Genomic DNA, 27,207 nt, shown 5'->3' with positions numbered 1-27,207 from the left:
CGTGCGGGTGAGGCCGGAAGCTCAGGGTTGGGTCACTTCCCCCTGGGTGAGGCCTCCTGTGAGCAGCAGGGCTGAATCCCAGCTGAGCAGGAACAATCAGCCTCGTCCTCGGACTGGGCCCAGAGATGGTCAGGCGGCCCCACCCGACCTGGAGCCCGCCAGCCTCGCTGAGACCCTGCGGGCGGGTTGTGACTCCTGTGCTCAGAGCTTGGGACTCAGCACGACTGAGACGGCAGCCAAGTTGCCCCCTTGGTGCCAACAGTGCTGCTGTTCCCAGGCAGGTGAGTGTGGCTCAGCGTCCATGGAGTCACCAACCCTGGCTGAGTCCCCCTGCCTGAGCCCCGGACACCACGAGGGGACAGAGGAGGCTGAGAGCAGGACCTGCTCCCTGTGCAGAAGAGAGGGCTGAGGGCTTGGGGGCCTCCCAGGGCTGAGATGTGCTGACAGACCCCCACCTCGAACACTGAGATAGAGAACGAAAGACCCTGTGTCCCCAGTGATGGGAGACTGATTTTCTGTGTCCTTTGAGACCCTCTCCTGGGAATGTGCTGCTGGGGGGACTTTGAGGACAGAGGGGAGAAGAGGAGCCTCCATGCTCGTGCAGACCCCCTGATGATTGGACCCAGGGTGGGGCAGCAGCAGCAGAAGGTCCAGCAGAGCCTGAGCAGGAAGCCCCTGGGCTGCCCCACCTCCCCCAGTGAGATGGAGTCCTGGTCAATCCCCACAGGCTTGGAGCTCTGGGGGAGCCTGAGAGGCGGTCACAGGAAAGGCAGGAGCAGCATCCTGGACCTCAGCTCAGCCCAGGGACGGCCGAGGAGCTGAAGTGTCCTGAATCAGCCACAGCTGTACGCTGTCTCTCTGGTTCTGACCTGACCGTCATGGAGTCTGTCTGCCAAGACCTGGCTCTGGCATTCAGGGCCTTCTGCTCAACTTCAGATATTCATATAAAATGTGGTTGCTGAAAGCAAAGCCTTGGTGAGGGCACAGAATGAAGCAGAACTGAAAGGATTTCCCGACCAATTTCCTGGTGTGGGGCTCAGACCCCCGTTTTAAATCAAACAAACAACAGAAGTGTCTGCACTGGCAGCAGATGCTTCAGCCCGGGAGGCCCGTGACTTGGGGGAGGGCAGGTTTTTGTCTCACTTCCCCCCCGGCCTGGAGCACGGTGCCATTACTGCTACTACTGTCAGCAGATGCACAGAAATAATCCGCCTCGTCCTCAGCCTGGAGCGAGCTGATGGTCAGGGTGGCTGTGTTCCCAGACCTGGAGCCGGAGAATCGGTCGGGGACCCCCGAGGCTCGACTGGTCGCACCATAGATGAGCATTCTGGGGGCCGATCCTTCGATCTGTTGGTACCAGCTCACATAATTGCCATATCCAACGTTGCTGCTGCTTCCAGAGCAGGTGATGGAGACCCTCTGGCCCAGGGACCCGGACACGGAGGACGGCTGAGTCAGCACAGCCTGGGCCCAGGATCCTGGAAGGGAGAGAGACAGAGATGGTGACTCGGGGGTCCAGGCACGATAGCGGGGAACACAGCATGTGTGTCTTCCCAAGACCCCTCCCCTGTCCCCGCATCCAGTCACCTGTGCAGAGAGAGATCAGGGTGAGGAGCAGAGGGGACCAGGCCATGGTGGACACGGTCACGGTGTCCTGCCTTCTGTGGCCCCACAGCTGAGCAGAGCGTCCCCACACCGCTCCTTCCCCTCTTCATACCCTGAGAGGGGGAGGGGCCTTTCATGCAAATGACCGTCCTCTGCTCCAACCCCCACAATGCTCTGATCACCTCTGGGACCTGGGTCAGCTTCCTGTGCCTGAGGGAGACTGATGCGTGATCAGAGGCAGGGTTGTGTGGGGCTTGCGGGTGGGAGGTCATAGCTGGGAACCCTGAGCAGAAAGCACCTGGAAGCACCAAGGTACTCAGCTCAGATCTCATAGCTGCAGACTCACAGAAATGGCTTGGAGCGCCCCCTGGTGTCCTGGCCAGGACATACATCATGTGACCTAGTGATCAGAGCTCTTAGAGTCAACTTTCCCAAAACTGGCTTTGAAGTTACACAGTTCAGGAAGAGTTGTGTGGAAAAAAAAGATCCAGGTATAATTTACCCTGTAGTGCATGTGAGTGTTACACAGTAGATATGTGACTTTGAGATTTTAAATGAACCAAAATGTGATCATGGAGTAGTAAAAATTCAAGGTCATCAATTAAAATAGATGCCTAAACTTAACTGAAGAAAATGTTGTGGTTCGGTCACTAAGTTGTGTCCGACTCTGGCTCTATTTTAATTTTGCATTGCCATGGTACTATTTCTAAAACATAATTTTCCTTGTAGATTCTGTTCTTTAAATAAGATCATTTTAAAGACTTTATGACATGTATGGCATCTCCACTGAAGGATTTTCATGTCTTAGCAGGATGTTCTCTCTGTGAAACAGGGCAGGCTGAGTAATCAGAGCCATGGGTCGGTCTTAGATCTGAGATGAGGGACAGGACATGACAAGGCAGATCAGCTGTTCTCAGGAATCTCAGACGTGATCAGGGGGATCAAACCTGACCTAGGCATGGTCCAGACAGAGCAGCAGTCACGGCCCCAGGGGCAGAGCCCCAGGACAGGGTCTGCTTTCCCAGTCCAGGCCTCCAGCAGCTTCTCCCGGGCTCACTGTGCATAAAGTCAGTCCCACAGCAGCTGAGCACACACACTCCTCGGCCAGGAATTATTTCCCAGGTGTCAGGACCAGGGTTTCTCTCCCCTCCTGACTCCTGACTCAATGGGCACACAGGACGGAGTGTGCACGTTCACGGGACAAAACAGCTGCTGGGGGGGCATCACTGGATCCCCTGGGAAATGAGGGGGAACCAGGGGTGGACCAGGGAGGGCTCGAGCTGGGGTCACACCTGAGAGCCGGAAACCTGAGGCTTCTCGGGAAGGAAGGGGTTAGAGAGGTTCAACGAGGGGGATAAGGAAGTGAATGTTTCAGAAAGATCTGGAAATTCGTTCATGACTTTCGAAGAGCATGAGCTTGGTCATCACTGTGGAGGTCAACAGTGTATGTTTGTAGAAAGAGCGAGGCCCAGAATTGGGAGGAAAGTCATGAATGAGGGGAGCGGGAGGGCAGGCTCTGAGCAAAGAGATGAGGAGGAGCGGGCGCAGGCTGAGGAGAGCTGGAGGGGTGCACGGGGTGGGCTCTGGGGGCTCCTCCCCTCCTCTGTTTCTGGGAAGAGGGTGGGGACTGATGACCACCTGACCCCTTCACCCTCCAATTCTGGGTGCTCAGCCCTGTGTGCAGCTTCACTCCCAGGAGGAGGCCTGGGGGCCGCGGCTCTGAGTCTGTCCCCTGAGAGGAAGCACCTGCTGTCACATCCAACTCAGTCCGCTGAGCCCGGGTGCAGGGCCAGCTCAGGGGACCATGGGGGTGTGTTGAGGGGCTGCCAGTTCTGAGCAGGTGCACAGCGCCCCCTGGTGACGCTCCCGGGAAACGTTCACGGCGGTGAGAGGGAGCAAGGTGCCGCTCAGTCACTTGGTTCTCAATCCTGTCTGACTCTTTGGCGACCCGGTGGACTCTAGCCCACCAGGCTTGTCTGTCCATGGGATTCTCCAGGCAAGAACACTGGAGTGGGTTGCCGTTTCTTGCTCCAGAGGATCTTCCCACCCCAGGGACAGAACCCACATCTCTTATGTCCCTTGCATTGGCAGGCGGGTTCTTTACCTCTAGCGACACCTGGGATGCCTTACGAGAGGAAGCAGGGGCGCTCTTTTTTCCTGTCACCAAACACTCTTTCAATAAACAAATGAATGAATTGAATAGCAATAAGTATTACATGTCTTTGATAGTGTACAGATACTTGTTTTTTATTTCTCCTATTGTATTTTCAGGTGATTCTGACACTTTTTCTCCTTTTCCTACACTTATCTCCTTTTCCTTAGGACCCAAGAGTGTTTGTATTTGCTCATCAAGTAGATTTGATGATTTCTCCCTAAAAACATCTGTCACCTGATTTCATCATCTCAGGCATCTCACCAGTGATGTCTATGCTGTCTCACTTCCCTTCATTATTTAGTTTCCTGGTTCTTGATAGAAGTGACGATTTTTACTGGATCCTGGACTGGGTGGAAATTGCTTGTAGAAACTCTGGGTTCCATTTCCTTTTCCTTTAACAGGAGATGCTTCTGTGGCAGAAGCTCAGGGATGTGCATTCGGTGCCCAGTGACCCAGCAAGGGTGGCACTAACCCCCCTGTTCTGTGCTGCTGACTCCAACCTGGGAACCGGGGGCAACTGCTGTGAGCAGCTCCTTCATCCAGGGGCGTGTGACCACCCCTTGTGCGCCGCTGGCCTAGGGAGGGGAGTCGAGCTGAGGGGGCAGCTGAGCTGAAGTCAGGGGACACCCAGACAGCTGGGTTCCGTGGTCTCATGGACTCCAGGAAGGGAGGGGCAGACACCTTGCCCTGGGAGCCCCATGGCTGTGCGGGAAGCAGGTTTTTGTCTCCTTCTCTCTGGCCTGAAGCACTGTGCAAACTTTCAAGCCGTCAGCCCATGAGAAACAGTAATAATCAGTGTCGTCCTCAGCATGAACTGAGGTGGTCAGAGAGGCTGACTTGGAGCCAGAGAATCAACCTGGGAGTCCTGAGGGTCATTTGCTATTTCCATAGATCAGATGTGTGGAGGCCTTTCCTGGGAGCTGTTGGTACCAGCTCACATAAAGACCCCCAGTGTTGCTGCTGCTTCCAGTGCAGGAGAGGGTGACCCTCTGACCCAAAGTCCCGGACACGGAGGGCAGCTGAGTCAGCACAGCCTGGGCCCAGGATCCTGGAAGGGGGAGAGACAGAGATAGTGATTGTGGGCTTCAGGAAGAAGAGGAGGGAGAAGGGACGTGTCTTCCCCGGGCCCTTCCCCTGTCCCCGCATCCAGTCACCTGTGCAGAGAGTGACCAGCGTGAGGCGCAGAGGGGACCAGGCCATGGTGGACACGGTCAGGGCGTCCTGCCTTCTGTGGCCCCACTGCTGAGCAGAGCGTCCCCACCTCTCCGTCCCCTCTTCATACTGAGAGAGGGAGTGTTCATTCATGCAAATAACCCCACCATTGCACCCATACTCCACCCCGCAGCTCTCTGACCCCTCCCTGGGCTCTGGATCAGGTCCCTGTGTCTGAGGGTGCCCAGGGGGTGGCAGGGGCGCAGCTGTGGGTGGCCCAGGGGTGGGAGGTCACAGCTGGGAACCCTGAGCTGAAGCCACCATACAGTGCCAGGAGACTGGGCCCAGCTCTCACCCACCAACCCTCAAGAACTGCCCCCGAGCCCCCTGGTGTCCAGGCCCAGATATGCATCCTATGACCTGCTGATCAGAGCCCCTCAGGGACAGATCCTGCTCCCTGCTCTGGGCACTGCCCCCTCCTTAGGGCCAAAATCCACTTTTGTGTCCCCCATGACCTCAGGGCTGACCGTGGCTTCCTCTCAAACCCTTCAGCACGAGTCTGTCCCATGGCGTCCTGGCTGCTTAAGGGGTCAGGACTGAGAGGGCGTCTGGAGGCCATCTCACGTGGAGGGTTGTATAATAAAGAGGAGCCCGGGATTGGGTAGGAAAGTCATGAAGCATAAGAGGAGGAGAGGGGCCCCGAGGAAAGGGCTGAAGAGGAGCCAGAGGAGGCAGGGGGGAGCTGAGGGTTAGGCTCGGCTCTGGGGGCTCCTCCCTTCTCTGCTCCTGGGGAAGCGGGTAGAGTCTGAAGACCTTGACAGGACGCCCTCTAATTCTGGGTCCTCAGTCCTGTTTGAAGCTTCACTCCCAGAGCTTGAGGGGCCAGGGGTCTAAGTCTGTCTCCTGAGAGGAAGCACCTGCTGAGACCTCCAACTCAGTCCACTGAGCCCAGGGACAAGCCCGGGTCAGGGGGCCATCTGGTGTGCTCGGTTCCGCCAGTTCCGAGAGGGTGCACAGCGCCCCCTGGTGACGCGCTCGGGGTATGTCCAGGGTGGGAAAATGTGAGGAAGGAAAGAGCTGCGTTTTCCAACTAAGAGCCCATCAGTGAGGGGTGGGTATCCTCTGCCCACTGACCCAGCAACCGGGTGCTCTGACCCCACTGCTCTGTGTCTGACGCTGACCCGGGCACCTGGGGCAACTCCTGTCAGCAGCTCCTTCCACCCAGGGGTTTGAGACCACTCCTTGTTGGGCTGCTGCCCTTGGGGAGGGGAGCCAGGCTGAGGGGGTTGCGGTGCTGCGCAGCGTGAGGCTCAGCTCCCTGGACTCTGAGGACTTGGGACACCAGGGAGGGAGGGGTGATCGCAGGGCCAACCACCGGCCGCACCTCACATTCAGCACTGATGACCCAGGTGGGGTCAGGCCCAGGTCTTCCTGGCCCCACAGTCACCAGCAGGGGGACGGGGGTGCACACGAGCCTGCTTTCCCCTCGCTCGGTCTCCCCTTGTTGCTGCTCCATCTCCCCACACAAGGCCTGGTCCACGTGCTGAGGAGCCCAGCCATGACCTGGCATCCCGGCCCCCAGGCAGTCGGCCGAGAGTGAGGGGATTTTTGGAGCCAGTTCTGAGTAAGGTTCTTCCAGGAGCATAAGTCCTCCCATGAGCCTCGAGGTGTGTCCGTAGACAGCACAGGTTTGCGGAAATTCCTCCCAACTTCCAGTCTTATGCTTAAATAAAGACACAGTTTTCCCCATGGCCTCGGATGTGAATTGTGTTTCTGGGGTTTTGGATTTATCACAATCCAAAAACTGGGAGTGAATGTGTTATGGGGAATTAACATGCCTGGACTGAATTGTAAGACAATTCTCAGGGGTTATTTCCCAATAACAGACAAAGACATACGTCTGGAATTTTGATGTTCCTAAATATTTGGGGAGAGGGGGTAGTTTCTTGTTCACCACAGATTCCTGCCACCAACAAAAGGCTGTGATTCAGGAGCTCCAGTTGGGAAACTGCACTCTAGAAAATTCCACTGGTGGTGCCCCTTCAGGTAAATGGAATATTAATTTGTCTCCAAGATCAAGTTCATGGTGCTGTACATCTCTTAGTGTGATTTGAATGACAAGAGTCCTAATGGCAGTGGTGGGGGTCTGAGTCTCCCTGTGGAGCCAAGCCTCATTGCCAACAACAGGGGCAGAGAGGGGTCCCCTGGGGAGATGGACACACCCGGGGAGAGCTGGGAGGACACATGTGGCCATGAACCACCAGACAGGAGACGGGCCCAGAGCCTCCCTCCCCATGGGGACCCTGACCTGTCCCACCCCTCCCCGCCTCTCCTGCCACTAAGCGCTGAGCCCTCTGAGCACAAGGGCAGGTTTTGGTAGCACTTCCCCCATGGGCTTACATCACTGCGGCGTTGTAACTACCAGTTCCCAGACCACAGTGATAATCGGCTTCGTCCTTGGACTGGGCCCCCAAGATGGCGAGGGTGGATTTGTTCCCAGAGATGGAGCCAGAGAGGTGAGCAGGGACCCCAGAGGGGCGGGTGTTTGTGCTGTAGATAAGCAGTCGGGGAGCCTGGCCTGGGGTCTGCTGGTACCAGCTGGGTAGTTACTGGTAGTGACTGACCCAGGGCTCAGTCCACAGGTGAGGGTGACCGTCCCCCCTGGACACACTGACAGTGCTGGGCTCCTGGACCACAGTCTGAGCATCCACCCCTAAAAGGAACAAGAGAGAGACAGGGGTTGTTATGGAGACGAGGGCCCTCAGACCCTGCTTGGAGGTGCCCCAAGGATACAGAGTCCCGGCCCCTGACCTGAGCCGGAAGTGAGGAGCCCGAGCAGAAGCAGCGTCCAGGCCATGGTGGGGACCCTCCCAGGACGCGGCCTCCTCAGCCTCCTGGGCTGCAGGTGGAGTCCTGGGCCTTTTCATGCCTCCAGCCTGTCAGGAGGAGGAGGGGCCTCATGCAAATCACTTCCTCCTCTCCCTGCCAAGGTCACCTGATGTCCCCATGTGTGGGGGTTCTGAGGGAGGCAGATGCTGGACCTCACCCAGAGCGGGACAGCTCGGGGAGGAGCCCCTGAGTGATGGGGTGACGTCTGCCAGCAAATGTACTCCTGTGACCTTGGTGATCTTGGTCCTCTATCTCCTCCCCGGAGTGTCTGAGGGTGAAGGAGGAGTTTGTAAGTCTTCCTCTGATGCTGCTAAGTCGCTTCAGTCGTGTCTGACTCTGTGCGACCTCACAGACGGCAGCCCACAACGCTCCTCCATCCCTGGGGCTCTCCAGGCAAGAACGCTGGAGTGGGTTGCCATTTCCTTCTCTGGTGCATGCACGCACGCATGCTAAGTTGCTTCAGTCGTGCCCAACTCTGTGTGACCCCATGGACAGGCTCCTCTGTCCACTGGATTCTCTAGGCAGGAATACTGGCGTGGGTTGCCATTTCGTTCTAAGTCTTATTCTTTGGCCCAATAATTCAGCCTTTCCCACACCTGAGCCCGTCTTTAGAATACTCTCTGTCTTCTCAGGGAACCCTGAGTCCCCTCTGTGTGGTGCTGTCTGTCCTCCTCCTCTAGCCCTGAGCCGAGCAGGAAATCCCAGAGCCTGTGTCTGCTGTGAAGGGTAAGGGGTGGCCCTTGAAAGCACTCTTTTAAACTGTCTCTTGTCCCAGCGGTGGGGAGACCAGGATGGGAGGTGGGGAGTGGCATGCAGAGCCGCATGGGCAGGCTTAGGGTGACAGCATCCTGTGCTGTAAACAGCCATGACCATGTGGAGTACCTTCAATAGAACTGCGGGTTTCACGGGTAAAGGTCACCATCTCGCCATGCAATTATGACAGCTGGCAAGTTCAGTCACAACAAAGTTGGGACACATGTCTCATCATCAGAAATAGAAAAACACGGTGTGTGAACAGGTAGGTGTGGTGAGCATCGTGGACCTTGTAAAACTCCCTTCCCTGTGGTTCTGGGTGGAGCCGATGGACCCGGGACGGAGGAGGGATGTGTAGGGAACGAGGAGGAGAAGGAGGTCAGACATTTCAAGTTAACGTGTGTGGAAGAGATGGGAAAGTCTTGTTCATTCTTGTTTCTTTGACATAAAAATGTAAATACTATTCTTATTTGTATTCATGTTAGGTTTGCTGCTAAAGTAGCTGTTTAATAAAATTCACATGATTTTTGTCAGAGGTGTTTGAGAACCTCAGCTCATAGAGGAGAGAAATACATATTCCTACTGAATTCTTTTCTTATTATACGAACATATTGATGACAGTGTGGCCGAACTTCTGATTCCATATATTTCATGTTACAAGTGTTAATATAAAGTATTAATATAATGGGAAGGAACGAGTAAGGGAGCCACAAAAACTGACACAATGTCAGTTTCCATGGTTCAATTCAAAATGTTGAAACTGCCAAATAACACACCAGGGAACGTTTTTAAATGACAGAGATGGTGACAGAGGGTCCTTGCCTGCACCCCTCTTCCACAGGGAACACCCGGGCGTTCTGTGGGCAATGGGGCAGCCTCTGCAGGGGTCTCTCATCCCCTGTCCAGGTATCCCTGGAGGTCGAGGTTCCTGAATGAAGTTCATTCTTGGTGTATGACCGTCCCTCTGTCCTTGGTTGGATGTCAGGTCTGGGCACTGACCCCACGACAGAGCAGCAGGAACTAAGAGGCAAGCCTGTGGCTCTGAGCTGAGAGCTGCCGTGTCCCCTGGCGGCCCAGGTGCAGGACGTCACCCTCCACTGGAGACCCTGCTGCCCACGTGGGCAAGAGCCAAGGGAGGAGGTGCCAGCCTGCCTGGCCAGGACCCTGCGCTCTCCGCACCCGACCCATTGCACCCCCTGCTGGACTCAGACCTCCTCCTCCCCCACTTCACACCACAGCCTCCTGGAAGGGCTTTCTCACACCTGCAGGTGGGTCTTCCTGATGTCACCGCCCAGGGCAGTAGAATGAGTCGCCTTCATCTAGTTTGGGCCTGGTCATTGATTTTTCCAGGTACCTAATGAGAGATCCAACCAGTCCATCCTAAAGGAGACCAGTCCTGGGTGTTCATTGGAAGGACTGATGCTGAAGCTGAAACTCCAATACTTTGGCCACATCAGGCGAAGCGTTGACTCACTGGAAAAGACCCTGATGCTGGGAGGGATTGGGGGCAGGAAGAGAAGGGGACAACAGAGGATGAGATGGCTGGATGGCATCACCTCCTAGATGCACATGTGTTTGGGTGGAATCCGGGAGTCGGTAATGGACAGGGAGGCCTGGCGTGATGCGATCATGGGGTCGCAAAATTTTGGACATGACTGAGCGACTGAACTGAACTGAACTGAACTGAATGACCTCAGACCTCTGAATGGTATGCTGATAAACTAATGAATTTCAGGATACCCTAATGTCTGAGTTTGCTCCGCCTAACTCGTGGGTTCACTACCAGAACACAACCACTTGACCCCGAGTTTCCAGGGTTCAAACACCCAGCATTCCCAGTGGGTTGTGCCTGGTCACGATTCTGTCTGAGTTTCCTTCCCAGCTTGATAGGTAGTCAAGGTTGAATTTGCAAGACCTCCCGGGGCCTTCCCAGCTGACTACATGGCTCTGTTTTTATTTCTCTCTTTGCAAAGAGAATAGGAGGCTCTCAGGTACAACAAATCTCTTCTTGGTCACTTCCAGGGGTTCTCATTTACCCTTGATCATGATTCTCATAGTACTTCTTTTTGACTCAGATATTTAAAGATGTTTTTACTCTAATTTTATAATCTTTCTATATTAAATGTTTGATATAAAAGATTATGATTATAAATGGGAATCTCAACCTTGTCTGAGCTTCTGTTTCATCTCTGGTTGAGAAACCCTTATGACCGTTACCTGATCTTCATTGGACATGGTGAGAGGCGGTCACAGGAAAGGCAGGAGCAGCAGCCTGGGCCTCACCTCAGCCCAGGGCCGGCCGAGGAGCTAAAGTGTCCTGAATCAGACACAGCTGGACGCTGTATCTCTGGTTCTGACCTGACCATCATGGACTCTGTCCACCAGGAGCTGCCTCGGGCATTTAGGTCCTTCTGCTCAATTTCAGATATTCATATAAAATGTGGTTGCCGAAAGCAAAGCCTTGGTGAGGGGGCAGAATGAAGAAGAACTGAAAGGATTTCCCAGACCAATTTCCTGGTGTGGGGCTCAGACGCCCGTTTTAAATCAAACAAACAACAGAAGTGTCTGCACTGGCAGCAGATGCTTCAGCCCGGGAGGCCCGTGACTTGGGGGAGGGCAGGTTTTTGTCTCACTTCCCCCCGGCCTGGAGCACGGTGCCATTATCGCTACTACTGTCAGCAGCTGCACAGAAATAATCCGCCTCGTCCTCAGCCTGGAGCGAGCTGATGGTCAGGGTGGCTGTGTTCCCAGACCTGGAGCCGGAGAATCGGTCGGGGACCCCCGAGGCTCGACTGGTCGCACCATAGATGAGGGTTCTGGGGGCCGATCCTTCGATCTGTTGGTACCAGCTCACATAATTGCCACTCCCAACGTTGCTGCTGCTTCCAGAGCAGGTGATGGAGACCCTCTGGCCCAGGGACCCGGACACGGAGGACGGCTGAGTCAGCACAGCCTGGGCCCAGGATCCTGGAAGGGAGAGAGACAGAGATGGTGACTCGGGGGTCCAGGCACGATAGCGGGGAACACAGCATGTGTGTCTTCCCAAGACCCCTCCCCTGTCCCCGCATCCAGTCACCTGTGCAGAGAGAGATCAGGGTGAGGAGCAGAGGGGACCAGGCCATGGTGGACATGTCACGGCGTCCTGCCTTCTGTGGCCCCACAGCTGAGCAGAGCGTCCCCACACCGCTCCTTCCCCTCTTCATACCCTGAGAGGGGGAGGGGACTTTCATGCAAATGACCGTCGTCCCTGCCCCGCCCAAACAATGCTCTGATGACCTTTGGGGACTGGGTTAGGTTCCTGTGCCTGAGGGAGACCAGTGGGTGATCAGAGGAGGGGTTTGTGTGGGGCTTGGAGGTGGGAGGTCATAGCTGGGAACCTTGAGCAGAAAGCACCAGGAAGAACCAGGGCACTCATCTCAGATCTCATAGCTGCAGACCCACAGGAATGGCTTCAGAATGCGCCCTGGTGTCCTGGCCCAGACATACATCCTGTGACCTAGTGACCATAGCTCTTAGAGTCAACTTGGCCAAAACTGGCTTTGAAGTTACACAGTTCAGGAAGAGTTGTGTTGGAAAAAAAGATCCAGGTGTAATTTACCCTGTAGTGCATGTGAGTGTTACACAGTAGATGTGTGACTTCGAGATTTTAAATGAACCAAAATGTGATCATGGAGTAGTAAAAATCTAAGGTCATCATGTAAAATAGATGCCTAAACTTAACTGAAGAAAATGTTGTGGTTCAGTCACTAAGTTGTGTCCGACTCTGGCTCTATTTTAATTTGCATTGCCATGGTACTATTTCTAAAACATAATTTTCCTTGTAGATTCTGTTCTTTAAGTAAGATCATTTTAAAGACTTTCTGACATGTACGGCATCGCCACTGAAGGATTTTCATGTCTTAGCAGGACGTTCTCTCTGTGAAACAGGGCAGGCTGAGTTATCAGAGCCATGGTCAGTCTCAGATCTGAGATGAGACACAGGACATGACAAGGCAGATCAGCTGTTCTCAGGAATCTCAGACGTGATCATGGGGATCCAACCTGACGTAGGCATGGTCCAGACAGAGCATCAGTCTCCACCCCGGGGGCAGAGCCCCAGGACAGGGTCTGCTTTCCCAGCCCAGGGCCCCAGCAGCTTCTCCCGGGCTCACTGTGCATAAAGTCAGTCCCACAGCAGCTGAGCACAGACACTCCTCAGCCAGGAAACATTTCCCTGGTCTCAGGACCAGGGTTTCTCTTCCCTCCTGACTCCTGACTCGATGGGCACACGGGACGGAGTGTGAACATTCACGGGATAAATCAGCTGCTGGAGGGGCATCACTGGATCCCCTGGGAAATGAGGAGGAACCAGGGGTGGAACAGGGAGGGCTCGAGCTGGGGTCACACCTGAGAGCCAGAAACATGAGGCTTCTCGGGAAGGAAGGGTTAGAGAGGTTCAAGGAGGGGGATGAGGAAGTGAATGTTTCAGGAAGATCTGGAAACTCGTTCATGACTTTCTAAGAGCATGAGCTTGGTCATCACTGTGGAGGTCAACAGTGTATGTTTGTAGAAAGAGCGAGGCCCAGAATTGGGAGGAAAGTCATGAATGAGGGAAGCGGGAGGGCAGGCTCTGAGCAAAGAGATGAGGAGGAGCGGGCGCAGGCTGAGGAGAGCTGGAGGGGTGCACGGGGTGGGCTCTGGGGGCTCCTCCCCTCCTCTGTTTCTGGGAAGAGGGTGGGGACTGATGACCACCTGACCCCTTCACCCTCCAATTCTGGGTGCTCAGCCCCGTGTGCAGCTTCAGTCCCAGGAGGAGGCCTGGGGGCCGCGATTCTGAGTCTGTCCCCTGAGAGGAAGCACCTGCTGTCACATCCAACTCAGTCCGCTGAGCCCGGGTGCAGGGCCAATTCAGGGGACCATGGGGGTGTGTTGAGGGGCTGCCCGTTCTGAGCAGGTGCACAGCGCCCCCTGGTGACACTCCCGGGGAACGTTCACGGCGGTGAGAGGGAGCAAGGTGCCGCTCAGTCACTTGGTTCTCAATCCTGTCTGACTCTTTGGCGACCCCGTGGACTCTAGCCCACCAGGCTTGTCTGTCCATGGGACTCTCCAGGCAAGAACACTGGAGTGGGTTGCCGTTTCTTGCTCCAGAGGATCTTCCCACCCCAGGGACAGAACCCACATCTCTTATGTCCCTTGCATTGGCAGGCGGGTTCTTTACCTCTAGCGACACCTGGGATGCCTTACGAGAGGAAGCAGGGGCGCTCTTTTTTCCTGTCACCAAACACTCTTTCAATAAACAAATGAATGAATTGAATAGCAATAAGTATGACATGTCTTTGATAGTGTACAGATACTTCTTTTTGATTTCTCCTATTGTATTTTCAGGTGATTCTGACACTTTTTCTCCTTTTCCTACATTTATCTCCTTTTCCTTAGGACCCAAGAGTGTTTGTATTTGCTCATCAAGTAGATTTGATGATTTGTTCCTAAAAACATCTGTCACCTGATTTCATCATCTCAGGCATCTCACCAGTGATGTCTATGCTGTCTCACTTCCCTTCATTATTTAGTTTCCTGGTTCTTGATAGAAGTGACGATTTTTACTGGATCCTGGACTGGGTGGAAATTGCTTGTAGAAACTCTGGGTTCTATTTCCTTTTCCTTTAACAGGAGATGCTTCTGTGGCGGAAGCTCAGGGATGTGCATTCGCTGCCCAGTGACCCAGCAAGGGCGGCACTGACCCCCCTGCTCTGTGCTGCTGACCCCGACCTGGGAACCGGGGGCAACTGCTGTGAGCAGCTCCTTCATCCAGGGGCGTGTGACCACCCCTTGTGTGCCGCTGGCCTAGGGAGGGGAGTCGAGCTGAGGGGGCAGCTGTGCTGCAGTCAGGGGACACTCGGACACCTGGGTTCCGTGGTCTCAGGGACTCCAGGAAGGGAGGGGCATACACCTTGCCCTGGGAGCCCCATGGCTGTGGGGGAAGCAGGTTTTTGTCTCCTTCTCTCTGGCCTGAAGCACTGTGCAAACTTTCAAGCCGTCAGCCCATGAGAAACAGTAATAATCAGTGTCGTCCTCAGCATGAACTGAGGTGGTCAGAGAGGCTGAGCTGCCAGACTTGGAGCCAGAGAATCAATCTGGGAGTCCTGAGGGTCGTTTGCTATTTTCAAAGGTCTGGAGTCCGGGGGCCTTTCCTGGGAGCTCTTGGTACCAGCTCACATGATAACCCCAGTGTTGCTGCTGCTTCCAGTGCAGGAGAGGGTGACCCTCTGACCCAAAGTCCCGGACACGGATGGCGGCTGAGTCAGCACAGCCTGGGCCCAGGGTCCTGGAAGGGGGAGAGACAGACATGGTGACTCTGGGGTCCTGACAGGAGAGCAGGGAGCAGGGCCTGTGAGTCTTCCCAGGGCCCTTCCCCTGTCCCCCCATCCAGTCACCTGTGCAGAGAACGACCAGGGTGAGGAGCAGAGGGGACCAGGCCATGGTGGACACAGTCAGGGCGTCCTGCCTTCTGTGGCCCCACAGCTGAGCAGAGCATCCCCACACCACTACTTCCCCTCTTCATACACTGAGAGGGGGAGGGTCCTTTCATGCAAAGGATCCCGTGCATCACACTGACCCCTCCTGGGCCCTGGGCCGGGTCTCTATGCCTGAGGGCGGCCAGAGGGTTGCCAGAGGTGGGTTCTGTAGGTCTCAGGAGTGGGAAGTCACAGCTTGGAGCCCAGAGCAGAGGCAACCAGGCCTTGTCAGGGAGCTCTATCGGGGGGCCCAGCTCTGCCTCCCACCACCCAGCTTCAGGAATGGGCCTCGAGCGCCCCCAGCCTCTTGTCCAGGCCCAGACACACATCCTGTGAACTGGAGACCAGAGCCCTCAAGGACAGATCCTGCCTCCTGCTCTGTGCGCTGTCCCCTCTTTAGCACCAGGCCAGATGCCCCTTCTGTGTCCCCCTGAGCTCAGGGCCATCATGGGCTCCCCTCAAATCCTCAGGATGAATCTGTCCATGGATTCCATGACTGCTCAGGGGTCAGGACTGAGGGGTGTCTGAGATACAAATTCCTCTCAGATCAGGATCAGGTCAGGGCAGTGCCGGCCCCGGAGCAGGAAGGTGGGTCTCCTTCTGTGCAGGACAGCAGGGTCCCTCCTCTGTGGGCCTCCTCCCTCGTGGGCAGAGCCCTCCTTCCTCTGTGTGTCCCCTCAGCCCTGAGGAAGCGGGGGCAGTTCTCTGAGGAGGGGGTGAAGGTGTGGAGAGAGGCCTGAGGGGGGACTCAGCATTCCTAAATGCCTGGATCTTTACTGTGTGTTTGAACTAGAGAGCCTCTTGATTGAAAGCGAAAGAGGAGAGTGAAAAAGTTGGATTAAAACCTAACATTTAGAAAACTAAGATCATGGCATCTGGTCCCATCGCTTCATGGCAAATAGATGGGGAAATAGTGGAAACTGACAGACTTCACTTTTGGGCTCCAATCACTGCAGATGGGGACTGCAGCCATGAAATTAAAAGACGCTTGCTCCTTGGAAGAAAAGCTATGACCAACCTAGACAGCATATTACAAAGCAGATACATTACTTTGCCAACACAGGTCTGTCTAGTCAAAGCTATGGTTTTTCCAGTAGTCATGGAAAAGTTGAGAGTTGGACTATAAAGACAGCTGAGCACCAAAGAAATGATGCTTTTGAACCCTGGTGTTGGAGGAGACTTTTGAGAGTCCCTTGGACTGCAAGGAGATCCAACCAGTCCATCCTAAAGGAAATCAGTCCTGAATATTCATTGGACGGACTGATACTGAAGCTGAAGCTCCAATACTTTGGCCATCTGATGCAAAGAACTGACTCATTTGAAAAGACCCTGATGCTGGGAAAGATTGAGGGCAGGCGGAAAAGCAGATGACAGAGGATGAGATGGTTGGATGGCATCTCCAACTCAATGGACATGAGTGTGAGTAAACTCCAGGTGTTGGTGATGGACAGGGAAGCCTGGCGTGCTGCAGTCTATGGGGTCACAAAGAGTCGGACATGACTGAGCTACTGAACTGAACAGAACTTACTGTGTGTGAAGCCTTCCACACTCTGGACCCTGTCCCATGGCCTGTCTTATGAAGTGGCCCCTCCTGGGCGTCTCTCCTGCAGGCACAGGGCACCGGCTGCAGGGAGCAGGCCTGGTGATGCTCCTAGCAGTTTGTATTGAGACTCTGAAGGGCTCTGAGCAGCATGTGTCCCCAGGGATCCTGATACATAATAGCTGTTAGGCCCTACCATCCCAAATAGCAGGTTAGAGAAGGAAGAGGTCGAAGTGATTGGTTGGAAAAGAACGGTTGACTGTAGCTTGCCCTGCACTGGTAAGGTGTTACACGCTGCGTGTGTGAGATTTTAAATGAACCAAATGTCGTAATGGATAGTGAAAATCTACAGTCATTCCTTAAAATCTGTGCATGAATTAAACTGATGGAAAATCTATGTTCTCTCTTAATTTTTCATTCACAAGGATACAGTTTTGGAAAACTATCATTGTAAGTTCTTTTTTTATTAAAAATTTCTTTTTAATTGACTTCATAGGTATCCTAGGGAATTTTAAATATTATCCAGTAAAAATATTTTTACATAGATATTTGCATTCCTAATTTGTTTGGACTTTGAGTAAGGTAGGGCTAGAACCAGCCCTTTTTGCCACATATTGCCTCTCCACCGGGGAGTGCTTATCTCTGAGCAGCCTGTGAAAACAGGGCAGGCTGAGGTATGGGAGCCATAGGTCAGTTCAGAGCTGAGTTGAGGGAACGTGCGTGACAGGTCAGGTCTGCTGACCTCGGACACTCAGAAGTGACCATAGGAAGATAAGCTGAGTGAAAGGAGGTCCAGGTAAGGCAGCAGTGACAGCCCTGGCCGGGAGGGGATGAGCTGGGGTCACACCTGAAGTCTGGAGACCTGAGGCTTCTCTGGTAGGAGGGCTAGAGAGGTTGCAAGGGAGGACAAGGAAGTGAGCGTCTGGTCAAGGAAGCCTGGAAACCGACCCATGACCTGATAGAGTGACGTTGATCTGGAGGAGGAGGTCGCTGGTGAAGGGTTTTAGAGAGGAGCCCAGGACTGGGGAGAAAAGTCATGGATCAGAGGGGTGCTCTTAGGAAAGAGCAAGAGAGGAGCAGAAGAGGATGTGGGGGGGGGGTGCAAGGGTTGGGCTTGGGGGCTGCTCCCCTCCTCTGCTCCTGGGGAAGAGGGTGGGGCCTGATGATGCCCTGAGCCCATCACCCTCCAGGTGTGACTCCTGGGCTCCGTGTGCAGCTTCACTCCCAGCAGGAGGCCTGGGGGGTCGGGGCTCTGGGTTAGTCCCCTGAGAGGAAGCACCTGCTGTCATGTCCAGCTCAGTCCAGTGAGCCCTGGTGCAGGGTCAGGGGACCATCTGGTGTGTTCGGGGTCGGCCAGTTCTGAGCAGGTCCACAGCGCCCCCTGGTGATGCGCTCGGGGAATGGTCACGGTGGGGAAAGTCAGGAAGGAAGGGCTGCCCTAGATTCTTTCCTTGGAAGGACTGAGGCGGAAGCTGAAACTCCAGTACTTTGGCCAACTCATGCGAAGAGTTGACTTGTGGCAAAAGACCCTGATGCTGGGAGGGATTGGGGGCAGGAGAAGAAGGGGACGACAGAGGATGAGATGGCTAGATGGCATCACTGACTCGATGGACATGAGTCTGAGTGAACTCCGGGAGTTTGTGATGGACAGGGAGGCCTGGCGTGCTGCGATTCATGAGGTCGCAAGGAATTGGAGACGATCGAGTGACTGAACTGAACTGAACTAAGTCTGAACTGAACTGAGTGAAGTCGCTCTGTCGTGTCCGACTCTTTGCGAACCCATGGACTGTAGCCTACCAGGCTCCTCCCTCCATGGAATTCTCCTGGCAAGAGTACTGGAGTGGGTTGCCATTTCCTTCTCCAGGGGATCTTCCGGACCCAGGGATTGAACCTGGGTCTCCCACATTCCAGGCAGTTCATTCAGTTCATTCCCGAACTGAAGTAAAAGTGGTAAGAAAAACTTTATTCAAGGTAAGAGTACTACAGTGGGGTCTTATAATCGGGGAGAGAGATTGAGCTTAAGTCTGACTCCAGCAGGGACACAGCTGAGATTTACAGCTAAGGACAGGGTGGGTTCATGGGGTTGCAAAGAGAGGCTGGGAGACTGAAAAGCAATGAACAGCAACAGGGTGGATGTCAGTGGATGGAAACTTACTCAGAGGATCATAAGGGTGAGGGTGGGTCCTGGCTTAACTGAGAGAAACCTTGCCGAGGCAAGGCTAATAAGATACTGAGGTGAGTGATAAGGAATTTGAGCTGATACTGAGGGTGGTCGGATCAAGGGTGGGGTATTTTTTCTAAACTGACTTAGCAGATTCTGGCTAAAATTGGACCAAATGGACAGGCGCCCCTGGATAAAGACATCACCCAAAGTTGGCAGTGCATTAATGAACTACTGCTGCATAACAAATTACCCCAAACAAACAGCTTAAAATCTCAAAATTTTTGAGATCTTTATGTCATGCGAGTGTGTGTTGCGCGGTTCTTTGTCTCTTCACAATAAAGATTTGGAGCGATGGACATTAAAGCCCTCGGCACGTCACAGCTCTCGGGTCTTAGACAAACCGTGTTGTAGCTCTTAGGCAAATCAGTGTTACAGTTGTATTTATTTAGAAGATAGCAGGAGACTCCATCCTTGAAGTGTGAGGGCATGCCAACCCAAAGACTCCAAGAGAAGAGAGTGGAGGAGCGCGGGGGAGGGAGGGAGAGAGAAAGAGCGCATGCACGCAGGAGAGAAAGAGAGAGAGAAAGAGCTTTGGCTCCTCCTTTTATGTGTTTTTTCCTCCACCTGGGCCTGCCCTATGCAAATCGGGCTTAGCCAGGAGTGCTGTTTGTTCTACCTAAAGTCTTCACTCTGGTCCTCGGACCTTCTTTTGTCCTATTTTTACGGGCTTTTCCCTTCCTTGTCTTTTAGCCACCGCCATTTTGGACTTCGTTTCCCTATTCTACCTACCTAAGTCAAGGCTATGGTTTTTCCTGTGGTCATGTATGGATGTGAGAGTTGGACTGTGAAGAAGGCTGAGCGCTGAAGAATTGATGCTTTTGAACTGTGGTGTTGGAGAAGACTCTTGAGAGTCCCTTGGACTGCAAGGAGATCCAACCAGTCCATTCTGAACGAGATCAGCCCTGGGATTTCTTTGAAAGGAATGATGCTAAAGCTGAAACTCCAGTACTTTGGCCACCTCATGCGAAGAGTTGACTCATTGGAAAAGACTCTGATGCTGGGAGGGATTGGGGGCAGGAGGAGAAGGGGACGGCAGAGGATGAGATGGCTGGATAGCATCACTGACTCAATGGACGTGAGTCTGAGTGAACTCCGGGAGTTGGTGATGGACAGGGAGGCCTGGCATGCTGCAATTCATGGGGCCGCAAAGAGTCGGACACAACTGAGTGACTGAACTGAACTGAACAGTATTAATATAAAGTATCTTAACAGACCCAAGGCCAGGATTGATAAGAACTAATAACTTTCAAATTTTTCTTTATTGTTATTATTTGTAATTATTGTCTCTATGTTTAGGACCGCATTGAACTTGACCCAGAGTTGCCTACCTGAACCCCATCTGACCAGTCCAAGGTTACCAGACATAGACCCTTCTCTCGGACAGGACATCCCTGGGGCTTATAGAATGCTTCCCAGGACCAAAATGAAAGGTCAGCCTCGTGTCCAGTGATGTGAATGATTCTTCACACTGTGGTTAAGTGTATGCCAATGATTCCCAGGTGCAGAGGGTGTGAGCCTGGGGAGCAGTCTCTCACCTCATGATTCTCAGGGGATCCATGGAGCTGACACAGAGTGGACGTGAGACCAGCATGGAAGCGGCCCTCAGACAGATCCCAGAACGGGATGTGCTGAGACCCCAGCTCCAGACCCTCCAGTGTGGGGAGGAAGAAATAACAGAGAACCCAGTCCTCCCACTGCTGTTGGACACCCGTCAACCACAAAGAGCCATCAGCCAGCGGGAGGTTTTTGTCGCTCTTCCCCACAGCCCTGGGCACTGCGGGAGCACTGAGGCTGTGGGCCCACGAGGAACAGTAATAGTCAGCCTCGTCCTCAGCCTGCAGCCCAGAGATGCTCAGCAAGGTGGTGGAGCCAGAACGGGAGCCCGAGAGCCGGGCCCGGAGGCCTGAGGACCGAGAACTTCCCCGCATCACGGTTCTGGGGACAGCACCTGGGTGGTGTTGAAACCAGCCCGCACCATAGAATCCAACGTTGTTGCTGCTCCCAGTGCAGGTGAGGGTGACCGACTGACCCAGTGACCGTGACACGGAGGCCTCCTGGGTCAGCCCGGATTGTGCCCAGGACCCTGCAGAAAGGAAAGAAAGACACGGGGATGGTGGGGCTGGGTCCCGCAGCACCGTCTGGGCTCCAGGGGTAAAGAACAGAGCCCTGGGTCCCACTGGGGCCATGTCCCCAAACCCCGAGAATCCAGTGACCTGTGCAGTGGGCGAGGAGGCTGAGGACGACAGGGGTCCAGGCCATGGTGGGGGTACTCGCTGAGTCCCTCCTTCCAGTCTCTCAGCAGACACAGCCCCTCTGGGCTCCTTTATCCCTCCCACAGCCTGGGGAGGCAAGGTCGCCATGCAAATCGGTCCCTCCCATAACTGCCCCCCCTGCCTTGTCCTCTGAGTCTGCCCACCTGCTGGGTGTGGGGCCTGTTGTGGGTGGGGCTGGCCTGGCCTGGTCAGGGACTCCTCAGGGACCCCACGGAGCCTGGGGCACAGGGCACCTGCCTGGGAGCCAGAGGGTGTGGTTGTCCAGCTGGGAGTACAGCCTCAGCTCCTCCAGAGCGGCCCTGCAGCGCCCTCTGCTGTCCCAGGAGGGGCTGCTCCACTGGGAAGGGAGATACCAGGACCCCAGAGGGAGCCAGGCTCCTCCCACCTGGGCTGCAGGCCCCGCCCCCAAGAACCCAGATCAGGCCCCCGCCTCCAGGCTCAGCCTTGGTGCTTAGCGCCCCCCTCTGAGTAAGGAGAAGAGGGGACCACCCGAGGAGGACTAGGAGGGAGGGAACATCACCCAGGGCAGAAGTGAAGGGACGTTCCTGCCCTCTGGGGTATGCAGTGAGCTAACTCAGGAAGCTCCAGGGCCACATGAACGCTGAGTTCCCTGGTCCAGATTCTCAGGTGCACAAAGTCAGTTCAGTTCAGTTGCTCAGTCGTGTCCGACTCTTTGCGACCCCATGAATTGCAGCATGCCAGGCCTCCCTGTCCATCACCAACTCCCGGAGTTCACTCAAACTCACGTCCATCGAGTCGGTGATGCCATCCAGGCATCTCATCCTCTGTCATCCCTTTCTTGTCCTGCCCCCAATCCCTCCCAGCATCAGGGTCTTTTCCAATGAGTCAACTCTTCGCATGAAGTGGCCAAAGTTCTGGAGTTTCAGCTTTAACATCAGTCCTTCCACAGAACACCCAAGACTGATCTCCTTCAGAATGGACTGGTTGGATCTCCTTGCAGTCCAAGGGACTCTCAAGAGTCTTCTTCAACACCACAGTGCAAAAGCATCAATTCTTCGGTGCTCAGATTTCTTCTGCAGAAGGCAATGGCACCCCACTCCAGTACTCTTGCCTGGAAAATCCCATGGATGGAGGAGACTGGTAGGCTGCAGTCCAAGGGGTCGCTAAGAGTCGGACACGACTGAACGACTTCACTTTCACTCTTCACTTTCATGCATTGGAAAAGGCAATGGCAACCCACTCCAGTGTTCTTGCCTTGTGAATCGCAGGGATGGGGGAGCCTGATGGGCTGCTGTCTATGGGGTCGCACAGAGTCAGCCACGACTGAAGCGACTTAGCAGCAGTGGTAGCAGCAGCTTTCTTCACAGTCTAACTCTCACATCCATACATGACCACTGGAATAAGCATAGGCTAGACGGACCTTTGTTGGCAAAGTAATGTCTCTGTTTTTGAATATGCTGTCTAAGTTGGTCATAACTTTTCTTCCAAGGAGTAAGCATCTTTTAATTTTATGGCTGCAATCACCATCTTCAGTGATTTTGGAGCCCCTCAAAATACAGTCTGACACTGTTTCCACTGTTTCCCCATCTATTTCCCATGAAGTGATGGGACTAGATGCCATGATCTTCCTTTTGAATGTTGAGCTTAAAGCCAACTTTTTCACTCTCCTCTTTAACTTTCATCAAGAGGCTTTTTAGTCCTCTTCACCTTCCTCCATAAGGGTGGTGTCATCTGCATATCTGAGTTATTGATATTTCTCCCAGCAATCTTGATTCCAGCTTGTGCTTCATCCAGCCCAGCGTTTCTCATGATGTACTCTGCATATAAGTTAAATAAGCAGGGTGACAATATACAGCCTTGACATACTCCTTTTCCTATTTGGAACCAGTCTGTTGTTCCATGTCCAGTTCTAACTGTTGCTTCCTGACCTGCATATAGGTTTCTCAAGAGGGGTGGCAGTGAGGAGATACCCCTTGTCCAAGGTAAGAGAAACCCAAGTAAGACAGTAAGTGTTGCCAGAGAGCATCAGAGGGCACACACACTGAAACCATAATCACAGAAAACTAGTCATTCTAATCACATGGACCACAGCCTGGTCTAACTCAATGAAACTAAAGCCATGCCCTGTGGGGCCACCCAAGATGGGTGGGTCATGGTGGAGAGGTCTGACAGAATGTGGTCCACTAGAGAAGGGAATGGCCAACACTTCAGTATTCTTGTCTTGAGAACCCCATGAAAAGTATGAAAAGGCAAAATGATAGGATACTCAAAAGGAACTCCCCAGGTCGGTAGGTGCCCAATATGCTACTGGAGATCAGTGGAGAAATAACTCCAGAAAGAATGAAGGGATGGAGCCAAAGCAAAAACAATACCCAGTTGTGGATGTGACTGGTGATAGAAGCAAGGTCCGATGCTGTAAAGAGCAATATTGCATAGGAACATGGAATGTTAGGTCCAAGAATCAAGGCAAATTGGAAGTGGTCAAACAGGGGATGGCAAGAGTGAACGTTGACATTCTCAGAATCAGCGAACTAAAATGGACTGGAATGGGTGAATTTAACTCAGATGACCATTATATCTACTACTGCGGGCAGGAATCCCTTAGAAGAAATGGAGTAGCCATCATGGTCAACAAGAGTCCTAAATGCAGTACTTGGATGCAATCTCAAAAATGACAGAATGATCTCTGTTCATTTCCAAGGCAATCCATTCAATATCACAGTAATCCAAGTCTATGCCCTGCTGAGGTCCAGCCCCAGCAGGATCCAGGGGTACCCTCAGGATGACGGCATAGACGAAAGGATAGCAAAGCAAAGAGAACAGAGGCTTGATCTTCCTTGATTAACACAGAAAGCCAATAAAGCTCCTGTGTTCCAAGGAGTCATCCTGAAAGGAGAACAGAGAGAGAAAAGGAAAGAAAAGGAGAAAAGCATGACACGGGGAGACTAAGCTTCGGTGAGCGAGGCCCATAACTTTATTTTCAAAAGGAACTTTTATACCTTAACTTGTACATAGAGGGAAATGAAAAACGCAAAGTCATACAGAGTCAGCCCAAACATTACATCTGTTTTGTCTTTATCAAAACCAGGATTTTTTCTGCATACCTTTCCCATAAACAATGTTGTGTACAATATCTTCTGGCCTTAGAGGCCTGTGGACATTTTATGACCCTTTTTTGATAAAGGCTGCTCAACCAGAAAACTTATTTTTCCTTGAAGTGTTTCTTCTTTATTTCTCCCAGCCTCAGAAAGTACTAAACAGAGTTACATTCTCACGGAGCAAGGGTGCAGAGGGTCACAACAAAGAAAGAACCAATTAGCTCAAAGGTCTGATGTGGTTAATTCCAAGGCTGCTACTTGTTTTTCTTACATTCCAACTATGTTAACTAATGCACTCCCAGGTGCACAATGGATAAGAGATATGGGAACTTGGCAGCAAGCATTAGCCCAATAATGAAGCCCTTTACCAGTACTATCTATTCTGATAATTTTTCATCCTTTAAAGGACTCTATGCTCATTAGGGCTTTTAGAATGTTTTGGCTTCCCGTGCCTTTCAAGGTTGGGGAGTAGTGAACAAACATGTGTGTTAACTGCAAGAGTATGGATAAACCTGTCAGGCAAGCTAGAATGCCAACAGAGGGGTTAAAATAGAAATATTCCTTTCATGCCCAGGAGACTTATTAACTAAAGCCCTAAGTTGACTTTTTCCAGAGAAAGGTGGTCGGGGATAGCCCCCTGTTAATGTCAGAAGAGTTGGTGAAAGGCACAAAAGAGTAAGACAGACAGATTCTGGTTTTGGGGTAGATGCTCGAGAAGATCCAGGGGGTCCCTTGAGGCCTGATCCACCTTTGCCTGTCAGGTTCTCTCCGCATGACCTTTGTCATGGGTGGGATCTCCCGTGGTGGCTCCCAGCAATGCCCCAACCAGTAACGCTGAAGAAGCTGAAGTTGAATGGTTCTATGAAGACCTACAAGACCTTTTAGAACAAACACCCAAAAAAGAAGCGGTGGCTGCGTGGGCACAGGTGGCCTGAGAGGCCACTCCACGTTCAGTAGCAGAAAACCACGCCCCATTAAAAGGATGTTCGTGGTCAGAGATGAAGACTCAGGCTGAGAAGCTCTGAGGGCGGGTCCTGGGGCCTCGCAGCCCTCCTCCCACCCATTCTTTGTCACCACTTCTGTGGCAGCATCTCCTGGAGCAGGAGAAGGAACCGCTCAACTGAGCCCAGGTCTTTCGCCCTCACTGAGATTGAAGCCTGCCCAAGGCTCCCTCGGGGTGGACCCATGCCCTCCACCTCCCCGCCACTCCCCAGCCTCCTCCACAGCCGGCTCCTCACCGTGTCCGACTCCTGGTTGCCTTCCACAGCAGCTGCAGACTCCACGACTGGGTGTCTGTAACTCATGAGTCTGATGCCAAAACCTGAAGTGTGACCTCGCACACACGGCAGAGGGGCCTTTACAAAACTCTCTGTGTCCTGGGTTACACTGCTTTACTTTCCGCATCCTGGTGCCTCCTGGTGAAAATGAGGACGTGGGTGTCAGAGAAGGATGAAGCCTCCAGCCAGTGTTGTCAACACGGCTGGGATACCCCTGGAACTGGTGTTGTCCCTCGGGTCACCGTGTCAAGTTCAGGGAAATGGAGGAAATGATAATAATTCAGACGAGGCTGACAGTGAGGGTGGGTGGTGGAGGGTGCGTCCACAGCGAGTGGCCAGCGATGCCCACAACAAGCCCACAGGGAGGCCTGCTCAGCTTCCGGAGGATCAGAGAGCAGGAATTTACACCAAATCCAAAGGATATATTTAGGGGTCAACTGTGGGCCAGTTCTTTCTGAGCCTCTGAGGCACTAGGGAAACACAGAGGAAGCCTTGCCTGCAGGTCCCAGATTGTTCCTTCTGCCCAAAGTAAAGGCTGTGATCTTGACACTCCTCCAGCCCTTCCTGCTCCACACCCACCTCCATCTCACACACAAACACACACACACACACACACACACACACATCCCGCTATCACACACACACATACAAACACACACCCCGCTAACACACACACACCCCTCCATCACACATACACACACACACACCTCCATATCACACACACACACACACACACACACACACATCCCTCCATCACAAACACTCAGGACCCGGCGCCAGAGCACTGTGCCATCGCCACACTCTGCGCCTCCCTCATTCACTGGGGCGCCCTCAAAGCTCCCCCACTGCATCCAGGGCCTGCCTGCCCTTCCTCATAGGGGCCCCTGTGCCCACAGCCTCCCCTTCACCCACCCCGGCTGAGCTGATCTCAGAGTCAGGATCACTCACGGCTGGAGTGCTGGCCACTCAGCCCTTCCTGCTGCTGTTCTGAGCCCAGATCTGCACTCAGGGCTCCAGCCTCCCCATCCTGGGTCTCCTCCGCCAGGGCGAGGACACACGTCCTTCCATCCCCCGAGTGGGGCCAAACCCACGTAGAGCAGCTCAGAGCAGGCCCGGGGATGGCCACTCTTTCAAGAGCCAAGGTTTCAGTCCTGTTGTGGTGTTGTGGTTGCTGGTTACCCAAATCACAGACACAAACTCTTTCAAGTCCCCTCTTTGATGGGTGAGTTTAGCAAATCAGGGTGAGGCGGGGAGACTCAGAGTTTGCACCCCAGGAGGGACCAGGAGAAAGAATCTCCCGGAATCCACAGTGACCTGTGAGCAGGCACCCAGCCCAGGCCAGAGAGGACACCCTGCTGAGTGCCCATCACACACAGAGACCCATTCAGCCAGACCTAGTAGTTGGTGGGGGCAGGGCTCACTCAGCAGGGGCTGCCCACAGTGCAGACCCTGGGGAGACCCACAGCACCCCTTATAATCCCCGCAGCCTCCATCTCTTGGTGGAAGTGGTGCTGGGCCGGGGCTGATGCCAGCTCACATTCAGCCCAGGAACATACACAGCCATGCCCTGTGCTATGCGCACAGGCAGTGAGACACTGAGTGTCCAGCTTCTCAGGGAGCAACACTTTCCAAAATCAAATATACATACATACATACATGTGTATACATGTATATGTACATTAAAAAATCTACCAATATGGTCATCAATAAAATTCATAGACATTTAATATTGCATTTTAAAATATTAAAAGTATGTCAGATTGATTAATTGAAGACCAAAATTAAA

At 53.5% G+C, this 27,207-nt stretch overlaps 1 protein-coding gene, 1 long non-coding RNA gene, 1 pseudogene and 2 gene segments (V, D, J or C); all 5 read right to left on the bottom strand.

The window, feature by feature from the left end:
- Window positions 1-1,080: 1,080 nt before the first annotated feature.
- On the bottom strand, window positions 1,081-1,734 carry LOC112582844. The segment is given in 2 exon segments: window positions 1,081-1,478; window positions 1,588-1,734. Coding segments are annotated over 2 exon segments (429 nt in total).
- Window positions 1,735-7,215: 5,481 nt separating this feature from the next.
- On the bottom strand, window positions 7,216-10,789 carry LOC112580009 (annotated as a pseudogene).
- Window positions 10,790-11,168: 379 nt separating this feature from the next.
- Window positions 11,169-11,788, bottom strand: LOC112579880. The segment is given in 2 exon segments: window positions 11,169-11,521; window positions 11,631-11,788. Coding segments are annotated over 2 exon segments (492 nt in total).
- Window positions 11,789-14,487: 2,699 nt separating this feature from the next.
- On the bottom strand, window positions 14,488-26,893 carry LOC123329892. Of its 3 annotated transcripts, none has more exons than XR_006640123.1 (3): window positions 26,334-26,892; window positions 25,383-25,559; window positions 14,488-14,858 (listed from the first exon to the last, which is right to left on the bottom strand). It is a non-coding gene; the product is annotated as an uncharacterized LOC123329892 (long non-coding RNA). The 3 variants fall into 3 exon arrangements; XR_006545455.2 differs by lacking the exon at window positions 14,488-14,858 and adding an exon at window positions 24,954-25,238 and having other exon boundaries at window positions 26,334-26,893; XR_006640122.1 differs by lacking the exon at window positions 14,488-14,858 and adding an exon at window positions 24,954-25,238 and having other exon boundaries at window positions 26,370-26,892.
- LOC123465056 lies at window positions 19,890-21,653 on the bottom strand. The gene has a single exon (XM_045163189.1). The coding sequence runs from the start codon at window positions 21,170-21,172 to the stop codon at window positions 20,276-20,278; it is 897 nt and encodes a 298-aa protein (XP_045019124.1). The 5' UTR covers window positions 21,173-21,653; the 3' UTR covers window positions 19,890-20,275.
- Window positions 26,894-27,207: the final 314 nt, after the last annotated feature.

This window comes from Bubalus bubalis, chromosome 17 (assembly GCF_019923935.1).
Source record: "Bubalus bubalis isolate 160015118507 breed Murrah chromosome 17, NDDB_SH_1, whole genome shotgun sequence".
In the NCBI taxonomy this organism is placed as follows: Eukaryota; Metazoa; Chordata; class Mammalia; order Artiodactyla; family Bovidae; genus Bubalus; species Bubalus bubalis.
The sequence above is the reverse complement of the archived record's forward strand: the minus strand, read 5'-3'. Positions and strand labels throughout refer to the sequence as shown.

Coding starts and splice junctions, on each gene's coding strand:
- LOC123465056 (XM_045163189.1), bottom strand. CDS start 21,172: ATGGCGACCTTGCCTCCCCAGGCTGTGGGAGGGATAAAGGAGCCCAGA.